Raw genomic sequence first — 20,472 nt, 5'->3', positions numbered from 1 at the left:
TACATGTTTCCTCTGTACTCACTGCTGGTCCTCTTTTGTGAGAGTGTGTCGTCCAGAGAGTTGGAGCCGGAGCCTATCGACGAGCTGTCCTGACTGTCTTGGGGAAAGGTCAGGAAACCGTCTCCGCACTCTGAACGAGATGGAGTCAGCGTGAGAGAACGCATCCTCTCCCGGCTCTTTGGCTTGATCAGCTTCCTCATCTTCAGAGTGATCCAGTTGCCACGCCTACAGAGACATGGCAGAGAAATCATCAGGAACAAGAAGACAAAAGAAATGTAATATTTTAAACAATTGTTTTATAACTGATTTGTTCCATATATGTACTTTAAGGCTTTATGTTACTCTAAACCTCCACTTTGATGATTCTCAAGATAAAATGTTGCAGTATACAGCTGTTTAAAGCTCTGCAGACCATAAATATTTAATGCATTCCTTCCTGATGCTGCAGTGTGAGTGTTTTCTGCCATTCCCCATTCAGTCAGATAAGAGTCAACAAGCAGACAGAATTTTTAACGTCACAGTTTGCTATGATATACTGACTTGTCTGAGTCACTCTGACTCACACAGAGCCATTTGCTTGCATGTTTTTTTTTTTTTAACACAAAGAACAATCTGTGAAGCAAAGTCATCTAGACTTTGCTTTTTACCTGCGTGGAGGTGAGGGGTCGTAGAACTTGTACTGGTCCATGATCTTCTCCTCCAGCTTCTCCTTCTGTCTCCTCAGCTCATTCAGCTTGTCTCTGATGGGCGGAAAAAGTAGAAAAAAAAGAGAGACAAGTCTATGTAATACTTGAGGATGTGTTTGCTGGCTGTTTTAAGTATACACATTATCAGAAGTGATGTATACTGTATGGCAAGAAAGAGGGTTATACATGTATTGTCTCTGTTCTACATGGAACAGGTCTTTGCTCTCCATGGTCTGCTCCAGCAGCGTGCGGTTCTGTAACATCAGAGTCTGGATCTGGTCCAAAAGGTGACGATTCTCCTCCTCCAGGTTTCCTTTCAGCTGGCTCAACAACTGACACACACAAACACAGATACAATATATTAGAGAGATACTGAGACACCTGGCTCAACAATAAATATGATATAGGAAAAGGAGTAAACCATCCAAAACACAGCTGTCTGAAGAAGTCAGCTGAACAAATATACTGTAATAATTAAAGGAATAAATCAACCAAAAGACAGCTGGCTGAAGAGAAGAGAAGAAAAGAGAAGACAAGAGAAGACAAGAGAAAAGTCCCTCCTCACCTCACACTGGTTGGTCAGTTTGGTGGAAGTGATGTCCAGCTGCTGGTACTGCTCCTTCAGTTTGGAGAACTCTGCCTCCAGCTTGGTCTGCTCCAGTGTGGCGCTGTTCAACTGGCTCTTTATGTTTTTATGGTCCAGCTGGAGATTTTCGTTGTCCTTCACCAGCTGACGATACGTAGTGTTCAGTCTAAGGATGGAGCAGAGGAAATCCTCAGTATACAGACGCATGTGTTTGTAAGAGATGATTTGCTCAATTAAAAAATAAACTTAAGTTTACATTTAAGGAAGATAAAGAGTTTTAAAAGGTTAAGTCACATTGTCAACCTGTTATTCATATGTTTGCATAGTGTTTAAGAAAAATAAATATTGATATAGGCAGATCTGACCTATCGTTTTCCTCTTTGAGCTGTTTGCAGTGGTCAGCTGTGGCTTGGTGAGTTTGGTTCTCCAACGCCATTTTTTCCTGCTGCTGCTTCAGATTTTTCTCCAGCTCCTCCAGCTCCCCCTTCCTCTGCAGGAGCTGCTTATACCTGCACACATAAAAAACACACAAATAGATTGCAAACTGTTCCATGTGTTACATAAAGAAAGATTTAAGTCTGACAGGAAGGAATACAAAGCATTCATATTCTGTTTATCCCAAGGGGTCTACAGTTTCCTCTAGTTACTCAGCACGGTTCCTTTTAAGATCTTTAATAGTGTACTCATAAGACAGTGTACAAAAGAAGGTCATAAGAGTGAGTCACGTCATGAGTGAGACTTGAACTGTTATTAGACTTGAACATGTGCCCATCCCATGCTCCTACACCCCATGCTCCTACACCCCAACTCACTTGTCCTCCAGGTCTCTGTGCTGCTGCTCCAGGCTCTTGTGGGAGCTCTTCAGGCCCCCGTGCTTCCCAATCAGGGCCTCATACTCGGCCGCCTGCCTCTCATGGAGCGCCGCCAGCTTCTCGTGATCGCGGAGGAGCAGCTCGTAGGTGGCCCTCAGCTCATCTTTCTCCTTTAGCGCTCCCTCTCGCTCACCCTCCACGCTGCTCTGCTGGGTCTGCAGCTGGGCGTTCTGGGCCATGAGGGCTGCACTCTGCGAGCTAAGGGTGGAGTTCTCAACCTAGAGGAGAGGACGGAAGATTAAGGATGGAGATGGATTGAAAACCAGAAAAAGGTTTGTGGAAAAATCTAGAGGAAATGGTTGTTGCTGAATCAGTCTATAGGGGGCACTGTGTCTTCATTTGTTTTGTTCTGCCTTCACTGTATTCTCCATCCATAAAACACAAACAGGAACTCATTTCTTTTCATGTTTCCTTTGTGGTCAAATTGGTTTCCTGGTCTCAAACCCCTGTCTACTCACCCTATGACACACACAAACACACATACTGTCCAGGTGTAGACACACTTTCAGTACCTTTAAACAGAAGTAGCTTTTTACCTCCAGTACAAACAAAGACACACAACACCTGCCAACATATGCTCCCACACACACACAACCTACTTAACACATCAAAAGACATTAACGTGTACACACCCAGAAACAGCTAGAAGCTACTGTATGGTCAGCGTAAATCCTGTAGCCTATAAGCTGGGTTTGAACGGCTGCCAAACAAGGAGTACAAATCTAAATCCATACCAGGGAGTAAAGCAGCCTGGCAGGGCAACTGTGCAAACTGAGGACTGTAGAGAAGGAGGATGGCTTCACATTTTGTTTAAAATGTAGGACTGTCTATGTTGTACTGTGTTATATAGAGAGTCATATATCAGGAGGCATATCAGCTTTGCCACTATCTGATTCTATTAGTTTCTGTAATAACCCTACTATGATAATATATTTACTAAACATATTATTATATCTTTATTATAATGATGAAATGAAATGAAAAAAGTTTATAGAGCATATATCTTTGAGTAATATCAAAGGTCTCAGGATAGAGAGTGTTGAATGTTTTGTGTGTTTGAGCGTTTTGAGGAAAAATTGTGATTTGTGATTTTGGGGGATACAAATAAAGTTGATAAAAACTGACGCTATAAGTCTATTAATTATTTAATCCTCGAATGGAATTACAACAAAAAATGTTCAGAAATTAAAGATTACATCTGCTGATGAAGATTATGTGATATGTTTGAAAGCCCTAGAACAGAAATTGATTGATTTGATTGTTTTTTTCATGAAACTAAAGTTGATACAGGGTTATCAGGTCCTTTGCAGTGAAATAAGATATAATGTGTGTGATATCTTGATCTGCTTTTCCTACAATTTGTCGCCATTTCTGAATGTGTCTACCACAGACTGGAGTCTATGGTTTCTACTGTGTGGCAGATGCTTACTGTGATAATATAAACCTGCTGAAATGTATTTAAGTGAGACACATAGTTGTATATTGTGCCACCCCTGCTTGTCTGTGTTTCAGATGTACATCACTGAAATGATAGCGCTGCTGGACACTGTGTATTGTTATGGATGTGACGGAGATTACCTGTAGCTTGGCGTTCTGCGTCTGTAGAGTCGTATTGTTCTCCTGTAAGGAGGCAGTCTGTCTCTGCACAGCCACTATCTGAGCCTGCAGGTTGGAGCTCTGAGTTTCCAGTTGTTTGAGCTGGCTCCTCAGGGCCGCCTTCTCAGCTTGCAGTGTGGCATTCTGGGAAAAAAAACATACACACACAATTGGATTTCAGACATGCACAAATACATTCAGAGAACTGCATAAAAGCTATATGTATATGTGTTCATCATTTGTCCTGGGAGAGTCACATAAGCCCTCCTACATTCCTGATATTGTGTGAACTTACATTCCTCTCCACTTCAATGAGTCTGTCTTTAACTTTCAGCAGTTCCCTGGTGGCTTCATGACTTTCTTTTTCCCATTTACTGACAGCCTGAGGATCTTCCCCTCCTCTAGGGGGCGAGCTCTGCACCATCCTCTCCTCCTCCTCCCTCTGACGCAGCCCCTCATAGTTTTTCTTCACCTGGAGAGAGACGCACAAGTCAACACCGTGAAATCATGGTGGGGTGGTTTTTGCTGCTATTTCAGTACATTTGAATGATTTCCTCCGACATAAATACCATGTAAATGCTGAGAATAAAATACTGCAGCTGAGAGCAACATACTGGAAAATTACAAAATGAAAAAAGCAGACTGCTCTATTAAATTGTAACATGAGAAATGGTTAATAGCAGACAGGTTCCATTACAGTTTCACAGCTGAAACTCAAATCACTCACAGATGCCTCAACTTTTCCACTCAAGAACTTTGGATCAGATGTGTCAGCAAGTCCAAAACACAAACAGCCCCCCAAAACCCAAAAGGGAAACAGAAATCCTCTCCTCCACTCTTTCACAGACTCCTGCCACCTCATGAATAGATAAACCGCCAACAGAAACGGAAGAGTGGGTGAATAAATAATGTATCTGCCTCGAGATGTCCTCAGTGTTTTGAGTGTTTCTAATGTTTTAGACTGCAGGGGAAAGATTTTGGGACAGCCTGTTCTCAAGTGGACAGTCTGGCAGACTGGTGTTTGGGTTTTATGGGATGTGTTTTTATATTGGGTCTTATGTATTGTGGTTGTGCTAAGTATCTGTATGCAACACAGCCATACGCAACATAGTATAAGTACTATAAGTATGGATTTCTGTGTGTGTGTGTGTGTGTGTGTGTGTGTGTGTGTGTGTGTGTGTGTGTGTGTGTTACTGACTGTCTTGAGCTCCTGGCGAAGTTGTTGGTTGAGGTTAGAGGACTCCTGCAGTCTGGCCTCTAGGGCAGCGATCTTCTCCTCCTTGATCTCCAAAGAGGACTTCAGAGTCGACTCCAGTTTGGTTTCCAGGAGCTTAAACCTGAAAATAAAGACTGAGAGTTAGCTGTGTGTGTATGTATTAATGCGTTTGTGTGTCCAGTCTAGAGTGTGATCTCACATTCGTAATCCAAAATACAGATGAAGTATTATCATAGTCACAGTGTAGCAAGGCCAAATGACTTCTTGGTAAGAGTGTAGGCAGGTGGGAGAGATATTGGCTCAGAAATCTACCACAGGGATGATTCTGCAATAAACTCTGATTATACTATAGCACCTAATCTAAAATGGGCCACAGACCTGATTTATTTGATTCCCAATTGTACCGATCATTTTAGATGACTCTGATCCCAAGATGATAGATTTAGTTCTTATTTGGGTTCCAGGCTGAAACATTTTTAAGAGCAATCACAGAATAGTAAATATTCTGGCTTGTGTGTGATTTAGTTTTTGTGTGTGTGTGTGTGTGTGTGTGTGTGTGTTTGTAAGATGATACCTGTCGTCTGAGCTCTCGTCATGCAGGAGCCTTTCCTTGTTCAGTCCAATCTTCTCCAACTCATGGGTCAATTTCTCCAGATCATTATTCATCTGCTGAGTCCGCAGCTTCTCACTCACCAGCTCCTGCACACACACACACACACACACACACACGCACACACACACACACACACACACACACACACACACACACACACTTGAGTGACTCTGACACTTACTGCCACATTCATTGAGTTATTCACCAGTAACCAATGATCAAGATGTATGATTTTAATGGAAAAGTCAACACAGTATAATCTGCTTTGGTGTCCAAGATTATCAATAAATTACATGATCAGTTTCCATTAATAATCATCCATGTTGTCTGTTTTTGAATTATTTCCCCTTCAGCAATGACACAGGTATGAAGTTTAAATAGTCTCATAACCTGTGCACATAAAAACCAGGCAACCATTTCTGCTCCACATGCACAAATGTGGTCCTGTGAGCACGGGGCTGTGATGAGCATGAGCTCGACCCTCCCTATACACTCTTAACTGCTCAACACTCACTCACTCGTCAAGTTGACTCTGGAGGCGGGGATGGGATAGACAGTCCACTCAGAGCTGTGAAACCTTTATTCTATTTGTGAAAACACAAAAACGGGCAATTTCACTGATGTGGCTAGAAATTCACAGCGTGATTCAATGTCTCTCCATTTCATTGGTTATGGCCATGTAGAGCTCCTATTTCTCCAACAAATGTAGAAAAGTTATTTTCACTTTTTGGATTACAGAAATACTTGGAGTAACTTTTCTATTCTGTCGAATGTGGTCTGGATGGGGAAAAAAGCAGTGAAATTGCCCTTTTCACAACTTTAAAAAGTGTAAGTGGTAAAAAAAAAAAAAAACGAGAATCTGCCACTAAATATCATTATTTATATTGCCCTTTGTTCTCTCAGGCAACTGCCTGTCTTCCACTGTGTCAGTGATCAAACCAAACAGCTAATCAAAGGAGCGGACTGTCTATTCCATCCCCACCTCCAAAGTCTCAAAAGTCAACTTGATGAGTGAGCGTTGAGCAGTTGCGAGCGCATAGGGAGGATCGAGCTCGTCGCAACCCTGTGCTCGCGGGACCACATTTGTGCACGCAGAGCAGAAATGCTCACTCGCGAGGAAGCTTTTTCCACTCGTGGATACTGTTCTGTGTGCTCATTTCTTGTGCACGTGCCTGGTTTTATGTGCGTGGGTTTTGAAACTAATTAAACGCCAGACACAGGATCATTTTAATAAATTCCAACTAAAACAGAATTTTGTAGAACAGTATAATAAAAAGCAAGCATGTATTTCATTTAAATCCGTTTCCTCAAGTGACTTAAAGAAAACTTGTTCAACACTTCCAGCACTAACAAAGGATTACAACAGATTCATCTGGAAGTGTGTGAAACTCTAACAGTGTGAGGGCTCTGCTTACCTCTCTGAGTGTGATGAGGGTCTTCTTATCAATGGAGGCCAGTTTAACCAGCTCCTTGTTCTCTCTCTCCAAGTCTTTGACTCTGGTGCAGGAGTCCCTGAAGAAGATCATTTCCTTGCCCATGGTCCGATTCTCTTTCTCCAAGGTGGTGATCCGCTGGTTGCTGTCCTCCAGCTTGGAGTCGCGGATCTCGGCCTGCTGCCTCAGACGCTTGTTCTCCTTCTCCAGAAGCTTCTTGTCTTTTTCCAGCTGGGAGCTTTCCTGCTCCAAAGTCTTGTTCTGAGGGATAATGATACATAATGGAGAGCAGATGGATAAAACAGCATTTGATGGGATTACTTTTAGTCTAAATGCCCTGTAAATACATGTTTGGCTAAAAGTGGACACAGATTAACTCAAAGGACCAAAAATCACTTTTGACAAATAATCTTGGATAATCCAACTCTGCTGGGAAACATGCTGTAATTTTATCAACATCAACTAAAATATGGCAGTGCTGCTGCAGTGCCAACAGAGCAAACAGCTCCGACAAAAACTAGAACCAAGAAATGTGTGTAGAAATCTGCATATAAAACAAATTTGCACTTGGTTCAAGAGAATTCCATGTGGATTAGAGCTGCAACGATCAGGCGATTAATTGATACATCGATCAGCAACTATTTTGATAATCAATCAAACATTTGATAGTTCTGGGTTTAAAATGTGAGACATTGCTGCTTTTCTTGATCTTACATCATAGTAGTTTCTGAAATGTGTCGAACAAAAAGACCACCTTGTGCTATAGCATATTGTGATTTATAAACCAAACGATTAATCTGGAAAATAATTTGCAGATTAATTGATAATGAAAATAATCATTAGCTGCAGCCCCTATGAGGATACATTAAAAAAAATTGACAGTGATATGACAGTGGTGTGTGATGATACTGTTACAGCAGAAACAAACTTTTACTTTTTTCCCCCCCAAGAGACGTCTGAATCAGTCCATTGCTGTTGGTGTATCACTGACAATGTGTCAGTAATACACCAACAGCAGTGTCACCCAGAGGACTTTGAACCAAAAACTGTTTAAATTTCTAAACATCGACTCAGTCATCAGATTCTTCAGGGTATTATTTTTCAGTAGCACATGTGATTATTGCTTATGAATGAATTCATGAGAAACTGAAGATTCTTTTTTGCTTACCTCCTGCTCCAGCTGTTCCAGGCGTTTGCTGGAGATCTTGAGCTCCTCCAGGTTGCGTTGGAGGGTTTGATTTTCAGCCTCCACCTCTTGCAGCTCTGCCTCCAACTGCTGGATCTTCTTGCTGCTGTTCTCTAAAGCCTTCTGCAAGCGCTGGTTCTCTGTATCTAGGCCCTGGTAACTCACCTGGGAAAGGAATTGTCAGATTAGGATATTAAAAGCATCCGTGAACTAGTTGTGCTGCTCCCTGATGCCATTATATGCTAGATCCCCTAGTTGTCTCTATTAAGGACCAAGTAACTCACCTATAAGCCCCATGCTGCTGATTAAACACTATAATACATTTCAGCTGCATCTCACTGCAGAAACAGAAGTGCTCGTCAAATAACTGGCAGTCCTAAAGTCTTACCTCTAATCTCTCAGTTTTCTTGGAGGAGGCCTTGAGGAGCTCCAGGCTGCGCTTCAGCTGGCTCCTTTCACTCTCCAGCTCCCTGTTCTCAGCTTCCAGCTGAATGGCCTTGGCCCCAGCTGACCGGAGACTCTCAGCCGAGCGGCGGAGGTCCAGGTTCTCCTGCTCCAGTTGGGAATTCTCCTTCTCCAGAGCCTCCAGCTGGAAGGCCATGTTCTTTAGACTGTCTAGCTTCTTCTTCAGACGACGGCCCTCTGCCTCTAGTTCGGTGTTCTCCTTCTCTAACGAAGACACCTACACATGGTGATGGTTTACGGGGTCAAAAAATGTATTATTAGAAAATGCATTCATTATTAAATATACTCAATCATTAAAATTTTTCCGTCATATTCAATCCAAAGCTACTTGCAGTATAAATCTCTCTCTCTCTCTCAGGCAAAAAACAAAATGCACCACACCTTTTCACAGGTGATTCCTAGACTGGCAACTCTCTTCTGCAGGCTCTCATTGTCCCTTTCCAGCTTCTGCATCAGAATCTCCAACTCCTCTGCTCTCTCACCTTTCTCCTTCATCACCTCAAGCTCCTTACCTGCATTAAAAAGAACAACAAAACAAAAACACACACGTGCTTACAAACAAACAACCAGAATGTTGACCCAAGCTCTAAACAATGAACTTGACATCCACAAAAAAGTAGATGTAAAATACTGTTATTTAACACACTACTCACGTAATTGTTTCCTTTCAAACTCCATCTTATTAAGTTTGGCGGTTGTCTCGCAGATGGATTCATGGAGAACGCGATTCTCTTTCTCCACATCCTTGACCCGGGCCTCGGCACCCACCTGGCAGCGCTGACGCAGAGACGACACCGTCTGACCGAGGTGCTTGTTCTCCTGCTCCAGACCCTTCAGCTGGAGAACAGACATCAGAGTTTCAATGACAGCCTTCAGTCAATGCTGAATCTAAATGATATAACTGAAATGCAACAAGCCATATGGCACTTCATTAGGTTGATTTTACTGAACAAAGTTTGCACCAGTTTTACTCAGGTAGGCCATTTCCCAAAGAATCGGTTGATCATTTGGGCTGATGAAAGAGTTTAATGTTCATATGTTTCATAATTATGTGTTCTGTGACTTTATATGAAAGGACTTAACCTTGCTGCAATTAAATTGAAATTGGTTGTATGAGCTCATGCTCGACTCATGCTCGACTGCATCTGGGCTACAGAGTGCCAGAAATCTCCGTAGTCAATAAAACAGTGGTAGTTCTACTTAATAGTTGTTTTTTTTTTGTTGAGCCAAGCGCCAATCAATTGCACAAAGATTGCTCACAAGAAAACTCAGTATAGACTTTAGTAAATTACACAGCTTAGTCGTGTTATTTTCTCAGAGCTTCCTGGAACGAGAATCAATGAGGGCTTTTGTGGAAAGAGCAGTGTGTATGACGTATGGTCTCAAAGCCTTGTTTTTCTGAGAGTGTTGGTGATTCTGACTATATGCTTGCAACGTTATCTATATTTGAAATCACATGAATGCTTGATGTGATCATAGTAATTCCCAGTCAGTATCAATAACAAATTAGATGAACTGCACTCACTTGTTCTAATCAGTCTATATTACAGAATTCAGGAAAAATGGCACACAAGCAATTGTCACTCATTTATACTTAAAGATCCCCTAAAGACATGTATTAAGACATATTAAAATACTATTGTTTGAACAATAATGTGCATCTGATTTTTTTTCCGCAAAAAAGTATAATTACCACTTTAAAATCCTTAAAATTACACCACTCCTTCTCCTTCATTAAAAATTCCACAATCTATGAATATATTCATGGCAGCGTCTCCTCTGGCTGCCGGTTATGGTGTAAAGAGTACTAGGGACTCTTCTCTTAACGTAAGTGTGCGGATAACACCACTAGTGCAACTAGGCCAAAAAGGTGCAACCCAACCGAACTTCTGAACATTATCAACAAATCCTCGCCTCACTTCTACCGAAGCCTAGAGCGGCATTTAGCAGACTACAGCTCCTGAGGACACAATGCCCTGCAGCAGCGGACTGGAGTAACCGACTACAATGGCTCAGAAGCAAGAGGGAGTGGTGTGCACCGAAGCAGAAGAGGGGTTAGGGGACTGGTCTGTTAGCCAAGCTAAAAGCTAACGGGACCAGAAAACGTTCATCGGGAGATGAGGAACTGTTGTGTTTTTCTCCTGAAGAGAACTTGGCTCAACAGCAATATGCCGGGTTCTGCTTTTTAACTCGACAGGTTGCTATTCTTCTGTGCAGATCAGAACCAGCTGTCGGGGAAAACCTGAGGAGGTGGACTTTGCATATACTTATCTTTAATTATAAATGATTGGTTCCTTAGACTTGTGATGCAGGAAATCCTGCCTGACTGAATCCATTTTTCTTGGTATACTGCAGTTTCACAGCGGAAATGCTCAGCTATGGCGTTGACTGCTTATTTCACTCCTGATATGGCTTGTAGCATATGAAAAACACCATACGGACATGTTGACAAGGTTAAAACTAGATTTTCATTGGATTTTTCATTCATTAATATTTAATACTTAAATAGTTCAATACACCTAAATACCATTTAAAATGATGACTGTCTGGTTTCGGGATAACCTTCCCAAATCAAATTGTGTGTGTGTGTGGGTCGGTGTGTGTTTACCTGTCTCTCTGAGTTTTCTCTGAGTGTTTCCAGAGTCTTCTCCAGTAAAGCTTTCTCTTTCATCAGGTCAGTACTGAGAGACTCAGCGCTGCGGAGTGACTCTCTGTCTGCTGTCAGTTCACTCTCCAGCTGCCCCAACTGCACACAAACATAGATAGGATAAAAAAAGGTTAAAGTAACATTTTCAAACAATCTTGACTGTGTTTGTAGTGAGGTGGCTCTGATGGTGGCTCTGTAATGAGTAATTCAGCAATTTTAGTATTTCCCCTTCAGTTACATAGATATCATGATGAATCGTAGATGATGATCATGCAATACACTCTATGCTGCAGGATCACCTGTATTTTGAACCATTAATATTGTAGCCAATGTATAATTCTGTGACTTTTCCAATCACACAGAAGCTGGTGCAGTTATTTATCAATGATACAGACATCACTTCATTCTGTAACAACTCTGCAGACACACACAAGTTAATGTATGCACACATACACACAAACACAATTAATGAGACTATTTCTGTTGTTCCAGTCCACCAGTAGGTGCATTCACATTTTAATGTGTTTTGATTCTTGACTCCAAGTTGCCCAGAAATAAATTTCTCACTCTGGATTTTCTCTTTGTGGCAGGAAAAACACAATTTCATGCTTTTTGTTCAGAGTGCACAGAGAGAGAGGCTTATGTTTCTGAAAATAGCTCAGAGACTTCTCTTAGCAAAGGGCATTTGAGTGTCAAAGACAGGGAAAGAAAAGGCGATACAGGGCTGCCTGGATTTACAGCTTTTCTTTCATCCTGCTATCCACCCCTCTTTCAATACTCTCTCCTTCTTTCGCTTTTTATTTCTGTCACTGTGTGAAAAGGTCTAAGGCAAGTGTTAGGGTGATATACTGTGTAGTGCTGTTCCAGTATGCTAATCTTGTAGTGACCCTGATGAGAGGCAGAAGTTAAGAGGTTACACAGTGTCCTAAGATAGATACAGCTCAGTTAGTCTATCTATAGTATACCTGAATGTTATTTCCATCAGTCATGGAAATTTAACAGTTTCTTGGTCACTTTGTGTACTGCAGGAATGTTCTAGCCTAAGATGGAAACAAACCAATATATCCACCCACACAGCATTCCTCATTATTCTATTATCTAGTGACCTCCTTCACAAATTGCAAGAAGTAACGTCTCATGACGCACAACTGGCAAGCCTTCAGATTTTCTGTAAATCTGAATTAACAAAACCGATTTCCTAAAAAACTATACAACTAAGAGCTGACTGATTGGATTTCTATTTTTGATTATCCTTGGGAAGTGTATCAAGTTGTGAAATTATGAGATTTGTATCATCTGCAATGAGTACAGGCAGCATTTTTAAGAAGCATTTAGGAGATCATTAACGTAAATTAGAAAGAGCATTGGACGGAGAATGGCGCCCCCTCCCAAAAAAAACACTTAAAAATACAGTTAACTGCTTACTTTCTTGTTCAGTCTCTGGTTTTCCTGACTGGCTTTGCTCAGTTTCGCCGCAGTGTCCTGACTGGCTGCTCCTCTGAGCTCCTCCACTGTCTTCAGCAAGGTCTGGTTGTCTTTCTCCAACTTCAACAGGCGGCTGGAGGTCAGCTCGTTCACCTCCTCGCCCAGAGACTTCTGAGGGACTGCGACAACAAGAACATGTGGATTACACATCAATGTTTTATCAAATCCCAAAAAATTTTACAATTCTATTCATAATTTTGGTGTTCCGAGTCAAAACCAAAAATTAAGAGATACAAATCACTATAAAAGTCATGAAGATTACAATAAGTCAAAAACAAATGAATACAAAGCCCTGTGGTCTAACTTTACGGTCTTAAAGCTTTTAAGTGCCATTTTAACAAACTACCCACCACACAAACTCTTTATCCAGATCCCTGGCTAGTTAAACCTCTTAACAGCTTTAATAATCTAAACGCACAGATTATCCTCCAGGAGCCACTGAATATTAATTACAGGTCTTAACCAAGTGGAAAGAAAACCCAGTGGAGGCTGGCAAATGCAGAAGGGCTGTGGGGATGTCGCCAGGACCAAGAGCCAATGACCAGAGCCCAATTTGTTGGCAATCTGAAGCCTTCAAACCAATCGTTCTTCTGTACTTGCTCAACTCAGCTGACTGTCAGCAGCGTGAAATATTCTTTCCCACCTTTTGCTCTCTTAAAAATTCCTCTTTTTGTTCTATTTTTATTAATTCGGTCTGGAAACTTGTTCTCTGGTACTAAAAGGATTTTTAAGTTCATCCTGTTCTTACCTTCGGTCAGGTCTGGTGTCTTGGATAGTTGTTCCAGCTCCCAGCCCAAGTGCAGGGACTCATCCATGCTCTGTTTCTGGGCCATCTCAAGCACAAGGTTTTCCTCCAACAGTTCTTCCATACGCTTACGGTCCATGTCCCGCTCCTGGAGATAACAGATAGATTAGAGGTGCGTTGAGACAAACATTCTGCACTCTAAAAATCTATTTACACTGACACTGAGATACTGGTCCATATATTCATCGACTCACCATCTCTAGGTCATGCATCTTGGATTTGAGCTGCAGATTCTCCTTCTCCAGGAGGTGCAGTTTGTCAGATCGGGTCCTGCTCGCATCCAGCTGCTCCTCCAGCATGGACTTAGTCTCCAGCAGGACTTGGTTGTCCTCCTTCAGCTCCTAAAAAATCCATTGCATCAACAAAAATACAAGTTAAACAAAAAAGACAAATACTGTAGCTAGTTTGAAAACTCTTTTTGGCGAGATTCTTTTTATTATTGCTTTTAATATCAGTGTGATTACAATGAGTGACAACAATATAAATCAGTCCCTCCAGGATTTTCATTGTTTTTTTTTAATTACTGCAGCCAAAAATGTTTGATTTTGCAGCGGCTTTTCTCAAAAATTGCAACACAATTTGCAATGTTTTGTGTGTCATATATAATCACTTCCTTCAATAAAAACATACTATATATATCACAGATATACCAGTGCTCATTTTTAAATTTATTTTCTGATCATGAGAACCATCGGCTCAAAGTTATAGAAAAAGGAAAATTCTATACTTGAGTTCCATTTATAAGCCTAAATTAAATAAACTTTCACCTTAATATTAGCACCAAATAAAATCAGTCAATAGTGCCATTAAAATAAATCTATTAACATAAAATATAGTTTATTTTTATGTTCGAGGTAGACTATGTCCATCTTTGCTGTCTGAACAACGCAATAACTGAACAATAATTTGTCATTCTTCCACCTGAATGCACTGCGATGACGTAAGTTACCGCAACACAAAATGTGATAATTGGTCCAAATCACAGGCGGTCTGTTGATTTGGCTAATTCACACGGAAAAGTTGTGGTAATTTAGCAAAGTTGCAAGCTCTCACAAATATTGCGGAGAGTTGTTGAATTTGCGTTAATTATTGCGATCACAAAATCGCAATTTCTTGGAGGGACTGATAAGTGTGATCAGTTGTGGAGTAGTAGTAACTACAGTAGTAGTAATGTATGGTGGATGTAATACATATACAGTCTTGTGTTAGAACTCTCATGCGTTACAATTCAATTAAGGGTTAACGTCCATCTCGCTGCAAATGTTTTTGCAAATGCAACATTTTTTATTTATTTACTGTTTTTTTATTAAGCTCAAATTTTAATTAATGCCATTGTCTAAACTGAGTCAAAACAAGGAAACTCTGTTTTACCTGCATCATTACAACATGCTTCAACTTTTTACACCTCAAGTCTATGTTTTTTTCTATATATGCACATAAATGTATGCCTTTCAGTCATTGAGGTCATGATTAAGATGGTCACATTTTACTGGCTTGCCGCTTGGTTTAGACTAATATTATATGGACTTGTTTATGTTTTTTAGTAATGGTTACTTTCTTAGATGTCAGCTACATGATGCTCAAGTATCCCAGCCATATCTTTTCACAAACACTGTCCTGTTGGTTTGAAGTAACGCTCTGTATGCAGTTGTGTACCTCGACTCTGGCCTTGTAAAACTCGATGTCATGAAGTCTGTCCTTGTATCGGCTCAGCTCGCTCTCCAGTTTGTCGACCCGGATCGCTTTCTCTCTGAGAGCATCCAGCTCATCGCGGTAAGCCCGAGCTGACCGAGCATCTGACAGCAGCTGGTAGCTCTGCAGGAGTTTACAGCAGAATATAGAGCATGAATGTGTGCAGTATAATGAGAATGCTTGCAAAAAATGGAATAAATACATAGAGAATCACATGAACAGTTGTAAACAGATATACAATGCTGTATGTATAATGTATAAAAAAAATCAGTGGAGAGGTCAGTAGATTCATTGACTCTTATATGATTAGTAGATTACCTATGACAGACTAACAGCCTAAATCTTGTCTATTACATAACTTATGAGAACAGAACAAACTCTTCACACTATCATTTATGCCCTCCGTATGCCCTCCTTGCCCTGAACTCATCCACCTTGTTTACAGCATCCAGTAAGTTAGCAAGCAGCCACCCTGCTGCCAACTCCAAATCAGAAGCCATGTGAGGCTGTTGCTAGACTAAAGATAGCTCTAATAGCCCCTAATGAGCTAAGTCACTAGCTCACTGATTAAAGCCTGGCAGCGCTGCAGAAACAAAGTACTTGGAAAGAGGAGGGAGGAGCAGGTGGACGTGAGATGAAGTAGTATGAATGTGTGTGTGTGATGTGCATGTACAGGAGGTGTGGTGTGAGTGTCACTCTGACTTGTGTTACCTCTTGCTGAAGCCTCTTGAGCTCCACCTCCATGTTCTCAAGCTCCTGTCTGGTGTCCAAAAGATGCTCACTCTTCTCTTCTCTAGAAAGGAGACAGGGAGGTAGAGGAGTTAAACAAGGAGACCAAAGTAGCGATGAAAGACAGAGAACACAGGCAAGAAGGAAGAGACATATATTATGCTCATGAAGAAGTAAAGAATCCTCAAGAAATATGATGCTTTTGTGCCTATGACTGTGATTAACATGAACCTATGCACCAAAAATCATGTGCCGACTTGTTTTAAGTATGCGTGCATGTATCAATTCAGAGTGGTAACAAGGACATTCCTTTAGGGCTGTTTCCATTTCAAAGCTTGCAGCTAAATCCTTTAATGGTAGCACCCTATTGACACAGTTGAAAGAAAGAGTTGCATTTCAGGGAGTTTGTATTTCTAAATAGGAGTAATCAATACTATCGATACTGTTTTTATTACAAAGCTTTGGTAATGAAGCCTCTTAATTCAAAAACTTTTGCTCACATTATAACACATGGAATAAGCAGCATCCAGTAAAGCATATTAGGTCTTTGTTGGCAAGTTAGAAAAAACAACAATTCGCATGTTGATTTGAAGACATCCATCAACCCACTAACCCAGTTTACAAAGCTAAAATAGCCTTTTGTGTCTGTTGTGTTTGAGTTCTGGTGGTCAGGACACAATGTCTTTCCTGTGTCTTGCCCTGAATTCAACTACTGATAAACAACCTCTTTCTGCTGGACATCACACTCAGCATAACACACAGTAACAGAGGGGGGAAAGAAAGCAGTTACAAACAACTGAAAAATACACAGTTCCCTGTGACTACTTCAGGGGTAAACATATGCAAATCTGCCCCTGGGGCTCAAACTCATCTCCCTTTATTCTGGTGAAACTACAACAACAGATGAAATACAAAAAGAGACACAGGCAGAGGAGAGAAATCTCAATAAGTTGTGAAAATGGCACAAAAACATAGAATTAAATATCTCATTTCTTGTCAAACACACAACAGGAGGTTCTTGCTATTTTGTGCTCTCTATCGTTTAGGTAACAGCGAAATCCGGCAGTCTGGCATTTGCTGTCTATGTGAGTTTGTGTGCGAGTGCAAATCCCCCAGGATCCTACCATAGAAGGAGTGTGTGTCACACTGCTTTGAAGGAAAACGACTGCATTCCTGAGATGCTGCTCTGTGTTTGTGTCTGCGTGTGTGCATGAAACTGCTCCACTGAACATCTGATGGCCTATTTGATTACAGCTCTCTGGAGTCTCGGGGTGCATCTCAATATGGAAAAGGCACCCTTCTTTCCTTGCTCTTTTTTTATCCTCTTCCTTCCTCTCACAGCTAAAATTATTTGGGAAGTTATGGTTGATGTATATATGCAGGCAGGATGTTCTTTTATCCATTTCTGCTTTTGTTTCATCAGTTAACCCCCTCCACCTCCTGCAGCCCCTCCCTGTCCCCAAAGACAGCCCTTCCCAAATCACAAACACCTGTCAACTCCAGCACGGCAGATTAGCTTTGAGCTCATATTATGGATGCAGCTGGCTCTGCTGCTTATGTTAATGGTTTAACATGCGTAGCATCTGCGCAAGAAAAGACACTTGTATGCGCTTCTATATTTAAAAAGCTTCCATAGGCAACCTGTATTCCTCATCTAACAACAATATCCTCCTCACCCTTATTTCAAATTCTATCTGTAACTCTAAATCTTGGCCTTCTCATAACAATAGATCCTTGTCTTTCTGAGAACACACAAAAATAACATTTTTAATATTTCTACAGAAGGGGCATCCTGGTGGTCTAAGGCCCCAACCACGAATTACAAAATCTCAACTTCACATTTGGCCAAGGACCTTTGTTGCATGTCACTTCTCTCTCTCTCTCTCATTTAATTTCCAGTCATCTCTCTAATGTCGCTATCTACTAAAAGGCATTCAATGCCTTTCATCTTTCAGCTAGTGATCTGTGCAGCATGAAGCAAGTGAGGAGAATCTGTAGTAGTTAATGATCTACTGACATTCAAAGTGTGTTCGCTGGTTGACCCCACATGAGTAACAATGATTGGGTGATGTTTTGCTACTGCTGATTATCGGTCTCTGATGTATCTGTGTTATCAAAAGGATAGCATGCTTGCAAATATGTTTCAGGTTTGGTTGACTAGTTGGGTTATTGTTTTACAATAGGAATATTGTCATATTTCAGATCCATAAAAGGCAACTAATAAATGCATTTTCTTTCAAATGGTACATTTATATTATTCATTATAAAATGTTTCTGGGTCTTGAAATAACCCTGACTTGCCTGAAACAGAACAGGTACAATAGATCTATATTTAAAGTTAATAAGGGACTTTTAGAGGCAGATAAAATGAAGTAGTACAACACATTTTAGTCCTGGGAATAGAGTAAGGACTCATTGTGGAGTAGCAGTTCTAAATTTGACTCAAAATGTGTTTCATAGGTATCAGTGGTGTACTGGCCATCAGGCATACTGGGACAAATCCCAGTGGGCCGCCACATCAGTAGGCCAGTAAACTGTCAAAAAATCCATTTTTACCGGCCGTCTCTGTGTGCCTGTCATTCAGGTTGCACAGAGAGCGTGCTGCATGCGTCACTGGCCACTCATAACCACCCGGGTCCATCCTGGCGGATAAGTCCAGGGCTGAATTTCTTTCCCAGTAAACCCCTGATAGGTATAAACTCAGCTTGAATAGTCTGAGCTCGAACAAAATGAGGAAAAGCAGCCAAGCCGCAGTAGGTTTAATAGAAACATTAACCAACAGACCACAGTGGGAACACTGAAGCATACCCTCCAGCTCTGACCTGGTCTCCCTCAGACACACACACACGCGGAGACCACACAGCAGACACACACATATCCACATTTGTATGCAAAGACAATATCTGTGCATGTGAATGTGTGCTGCTACACACGACACACTCCTCCTCCGCCCCAGAAAACAAACTGCAATCATGTGACCAGACTGCATCAGCTTCTTTGGGGGAAAAAGCATGAACTCAAAGCCTTATTTGTCCCTTGTCGGCTCCATCACATGGCACTACCTTTGTATCACACACCACAGCAACAAGTAAACAATACTATAGCAACCAGCAAACAAAATAACTCATTAGCTTGTCGACTGTTGTTACGTAGTCCTATTTAGGTCTACTGAATAAACTGTCATTATGTAGGTCAAGTAAGTGTACGGGAAATGCCTACAGTGATGAATGTCATACCATTTCCACACAATATCTGTGACTTCAGTCTTGCTCAAGGAGACCATTGCTTTTCACTCTTTTCATGTGACCAAGTAGAGGGTGACCTGCACTCCATTCTGAGTTACAACCTATTGTTAAAGAACCATAATTCTGGTTTGCATTTGGCCCTCACACATGCTATTGTCTATTTGACAAAAAAAACAAAACAAAACCAAAATAAAAACCCCCAGATCCAAATCATTGCGGACCACAGCTAAAATTTGCACACAGATCACCATTTTGAAAACATTTTCAACTTTTAAACTGGGTTATTCTTTCATTATTCTAAAGAAAAGTGGAGAACAGCAGCAAGCTTTGCATGAGCAAGCCAGTCATCAGTCTCTGTTAATAAAGTTTAACTGAAATATATTTGCAAACAGCTTTAAATGACAAACAGGTTTGGCAATGTTGAGTTCTGATAAATTACAGCAGTTCTGACAAAACTCTTACTTCATATCAGTGAGAAACCCGGGGGTTGCATTCATTTAAATGCTGCCAAAGTGATGGATGTACTTCCAGTTTGGAAATCGGATGCAAATGATTTACTTGGAAGTAGAAATTACATGTTCTCTGGCCTGACCCAGACCATTATTGAAATCTAATCAAAAAATAGTTTCAGTAACCACTCAAATCTTGAAAATGTCGTGAAAAAGAAGAGATTACATAGTATACAGCACTTAAATTAACCAAACAACAAAACAATCCCATTAAAAGCAATTTAGTGTCTTGCTTCAGTATCATCACCGACCTCACGACACCAGCCAGACTTTTAAATTAGACATTATATTTGTGCAACTTCCCCTTGAAGTAACAGCATAACTGATCTGAGTTGACCATTAAGCCTTTGTCTGACAAGAGGTTACAGCACTTTAAAAAGGAAGCTCTATTATTCATAGCTAGAATTTAAAAGGCCTCTCAAAAGGTTTGTGAGAGTGGGGGTTTACTCGTGTGTGTGTGTGTTAGTGATGGGAAGTGTGACATCACAGCAGCCTGCTCTCATGTGAGTAATAAGAGATATGGAGAGGAAATGGACTGCTGGTCTGCACGATTATTCATCTCTGCCTCGTCATTGTTGTTCTTTCAGCATCATGTTTGAATCCTGAGCTCTTAATGAGTTCCCGTCAGGACCATGATGTCAAATCTCTTGGGCTAAATGTGACACTTAGAATTCAGGCATTCAAATAAAATGATGGTAATTTAACCG

General features: G+C 41.0%; 1 protein-coding gene across 5 annotated transcripts in view; it reads right to left on the bottom strand.

Moving 5' to 3' along the window:
* LOC122997510 (girdin-like) overlaps window positions 1-20,472 on the bottom strand; it is a 74,297-nt gene that overhangs the window by 12,615 nt on the left and 41,210 nt on the right. For all 5 annotated transcript variants that reach the window (XM_044373685.1, XM_044373688.1, XM_044373690.1 and 2 more), the window contains exons 9-29: window positions 15,994-16,075; window positions 15,247-15,405; window positions 13,785-13,931; window positions 13,534-13,678; window positions 12,726-12,904; window positions 11,262-11,399; window positions 9,307-9,490; window positions 9,035-9,165; window positions 8,577-8,870; window positions 8,171-8,353; window positions 6,985-7,263; window positions 5,531-5,655; window positions 4,939-5,077; window positions 4,036-4,212; window positions 3,723-3,884; window positions 2,085-2,362; window positions 1,638-1,781; window positions 1,252-1,438; window positions 873-1,018; window positions 648-740; window positions 23-225 (exon numbers count right to left, since the gene is read on the bottom strand). In XM_044373685.1, the coding sequence (XP_044229620.1) occupies window positions 23-225; window positions 648-740; window positions 873-1,018; window positions 1,252-1,438; window positions 1,638-1,781; window positions 2,085-2,362; window positions 3,723-3,884; window positions 4,036-4,212; window positions 4,939-5,077; window positions 5,531-5,655; window positions 6,985-7,263; window positions 8,171-8,353; window positions 8,577-8,870; window positions 9,035-9,165; window positions 9,307-9,490; window positions 11,262-11,399; window positions 12,726-12,904; window positions 13,534-13,678; window positions 13,785-13,931; window positions 15,247-15,405; window positions 15,994-16,075 (3,575 nt within the window). The remainder of the gene's footprint in view (window positions 1-22; window positions 226-647; window positions 741-872; window positions 1,019-1,251; window positions 1,439-1,637; window positions 1,782-2,084; window positions 2,363-3,722; window positions 3,885-4,035; window positions 4,213-4,938; window positions 5,078-5,530; window positions 5,656-6,984; window positions 7,264-8,170; window positions 8,354-8,576; window positions 8,871-9,034; window positions 9,166-9,306; window positions 9,491-11,261; window positions 11,400-12,725; window positions 12,905-13,533; window positions 13,679-13,784; window positions 13,932-15,246; window positions 15,406-15,993; window positions 16,076-20,472) is intronic.

Source organism: Thunnus albacares, chromosome 14 (assembly GCF_914725855.1).
Source record: "Thunnus albacares chromosome 14, fThuAlb1.1, whole genome shotgun sequence".
In the NCBI taxonomy this organism is placed as follows: Eukaryota; Metazoa; Chordata; class Actinopteri; order Scombriformes; family Scombridae; genus Thunnus; species Thunnus albacares.
This window is presented reverse-complemented; position numbering and strand designations above follow the sequence as displayed.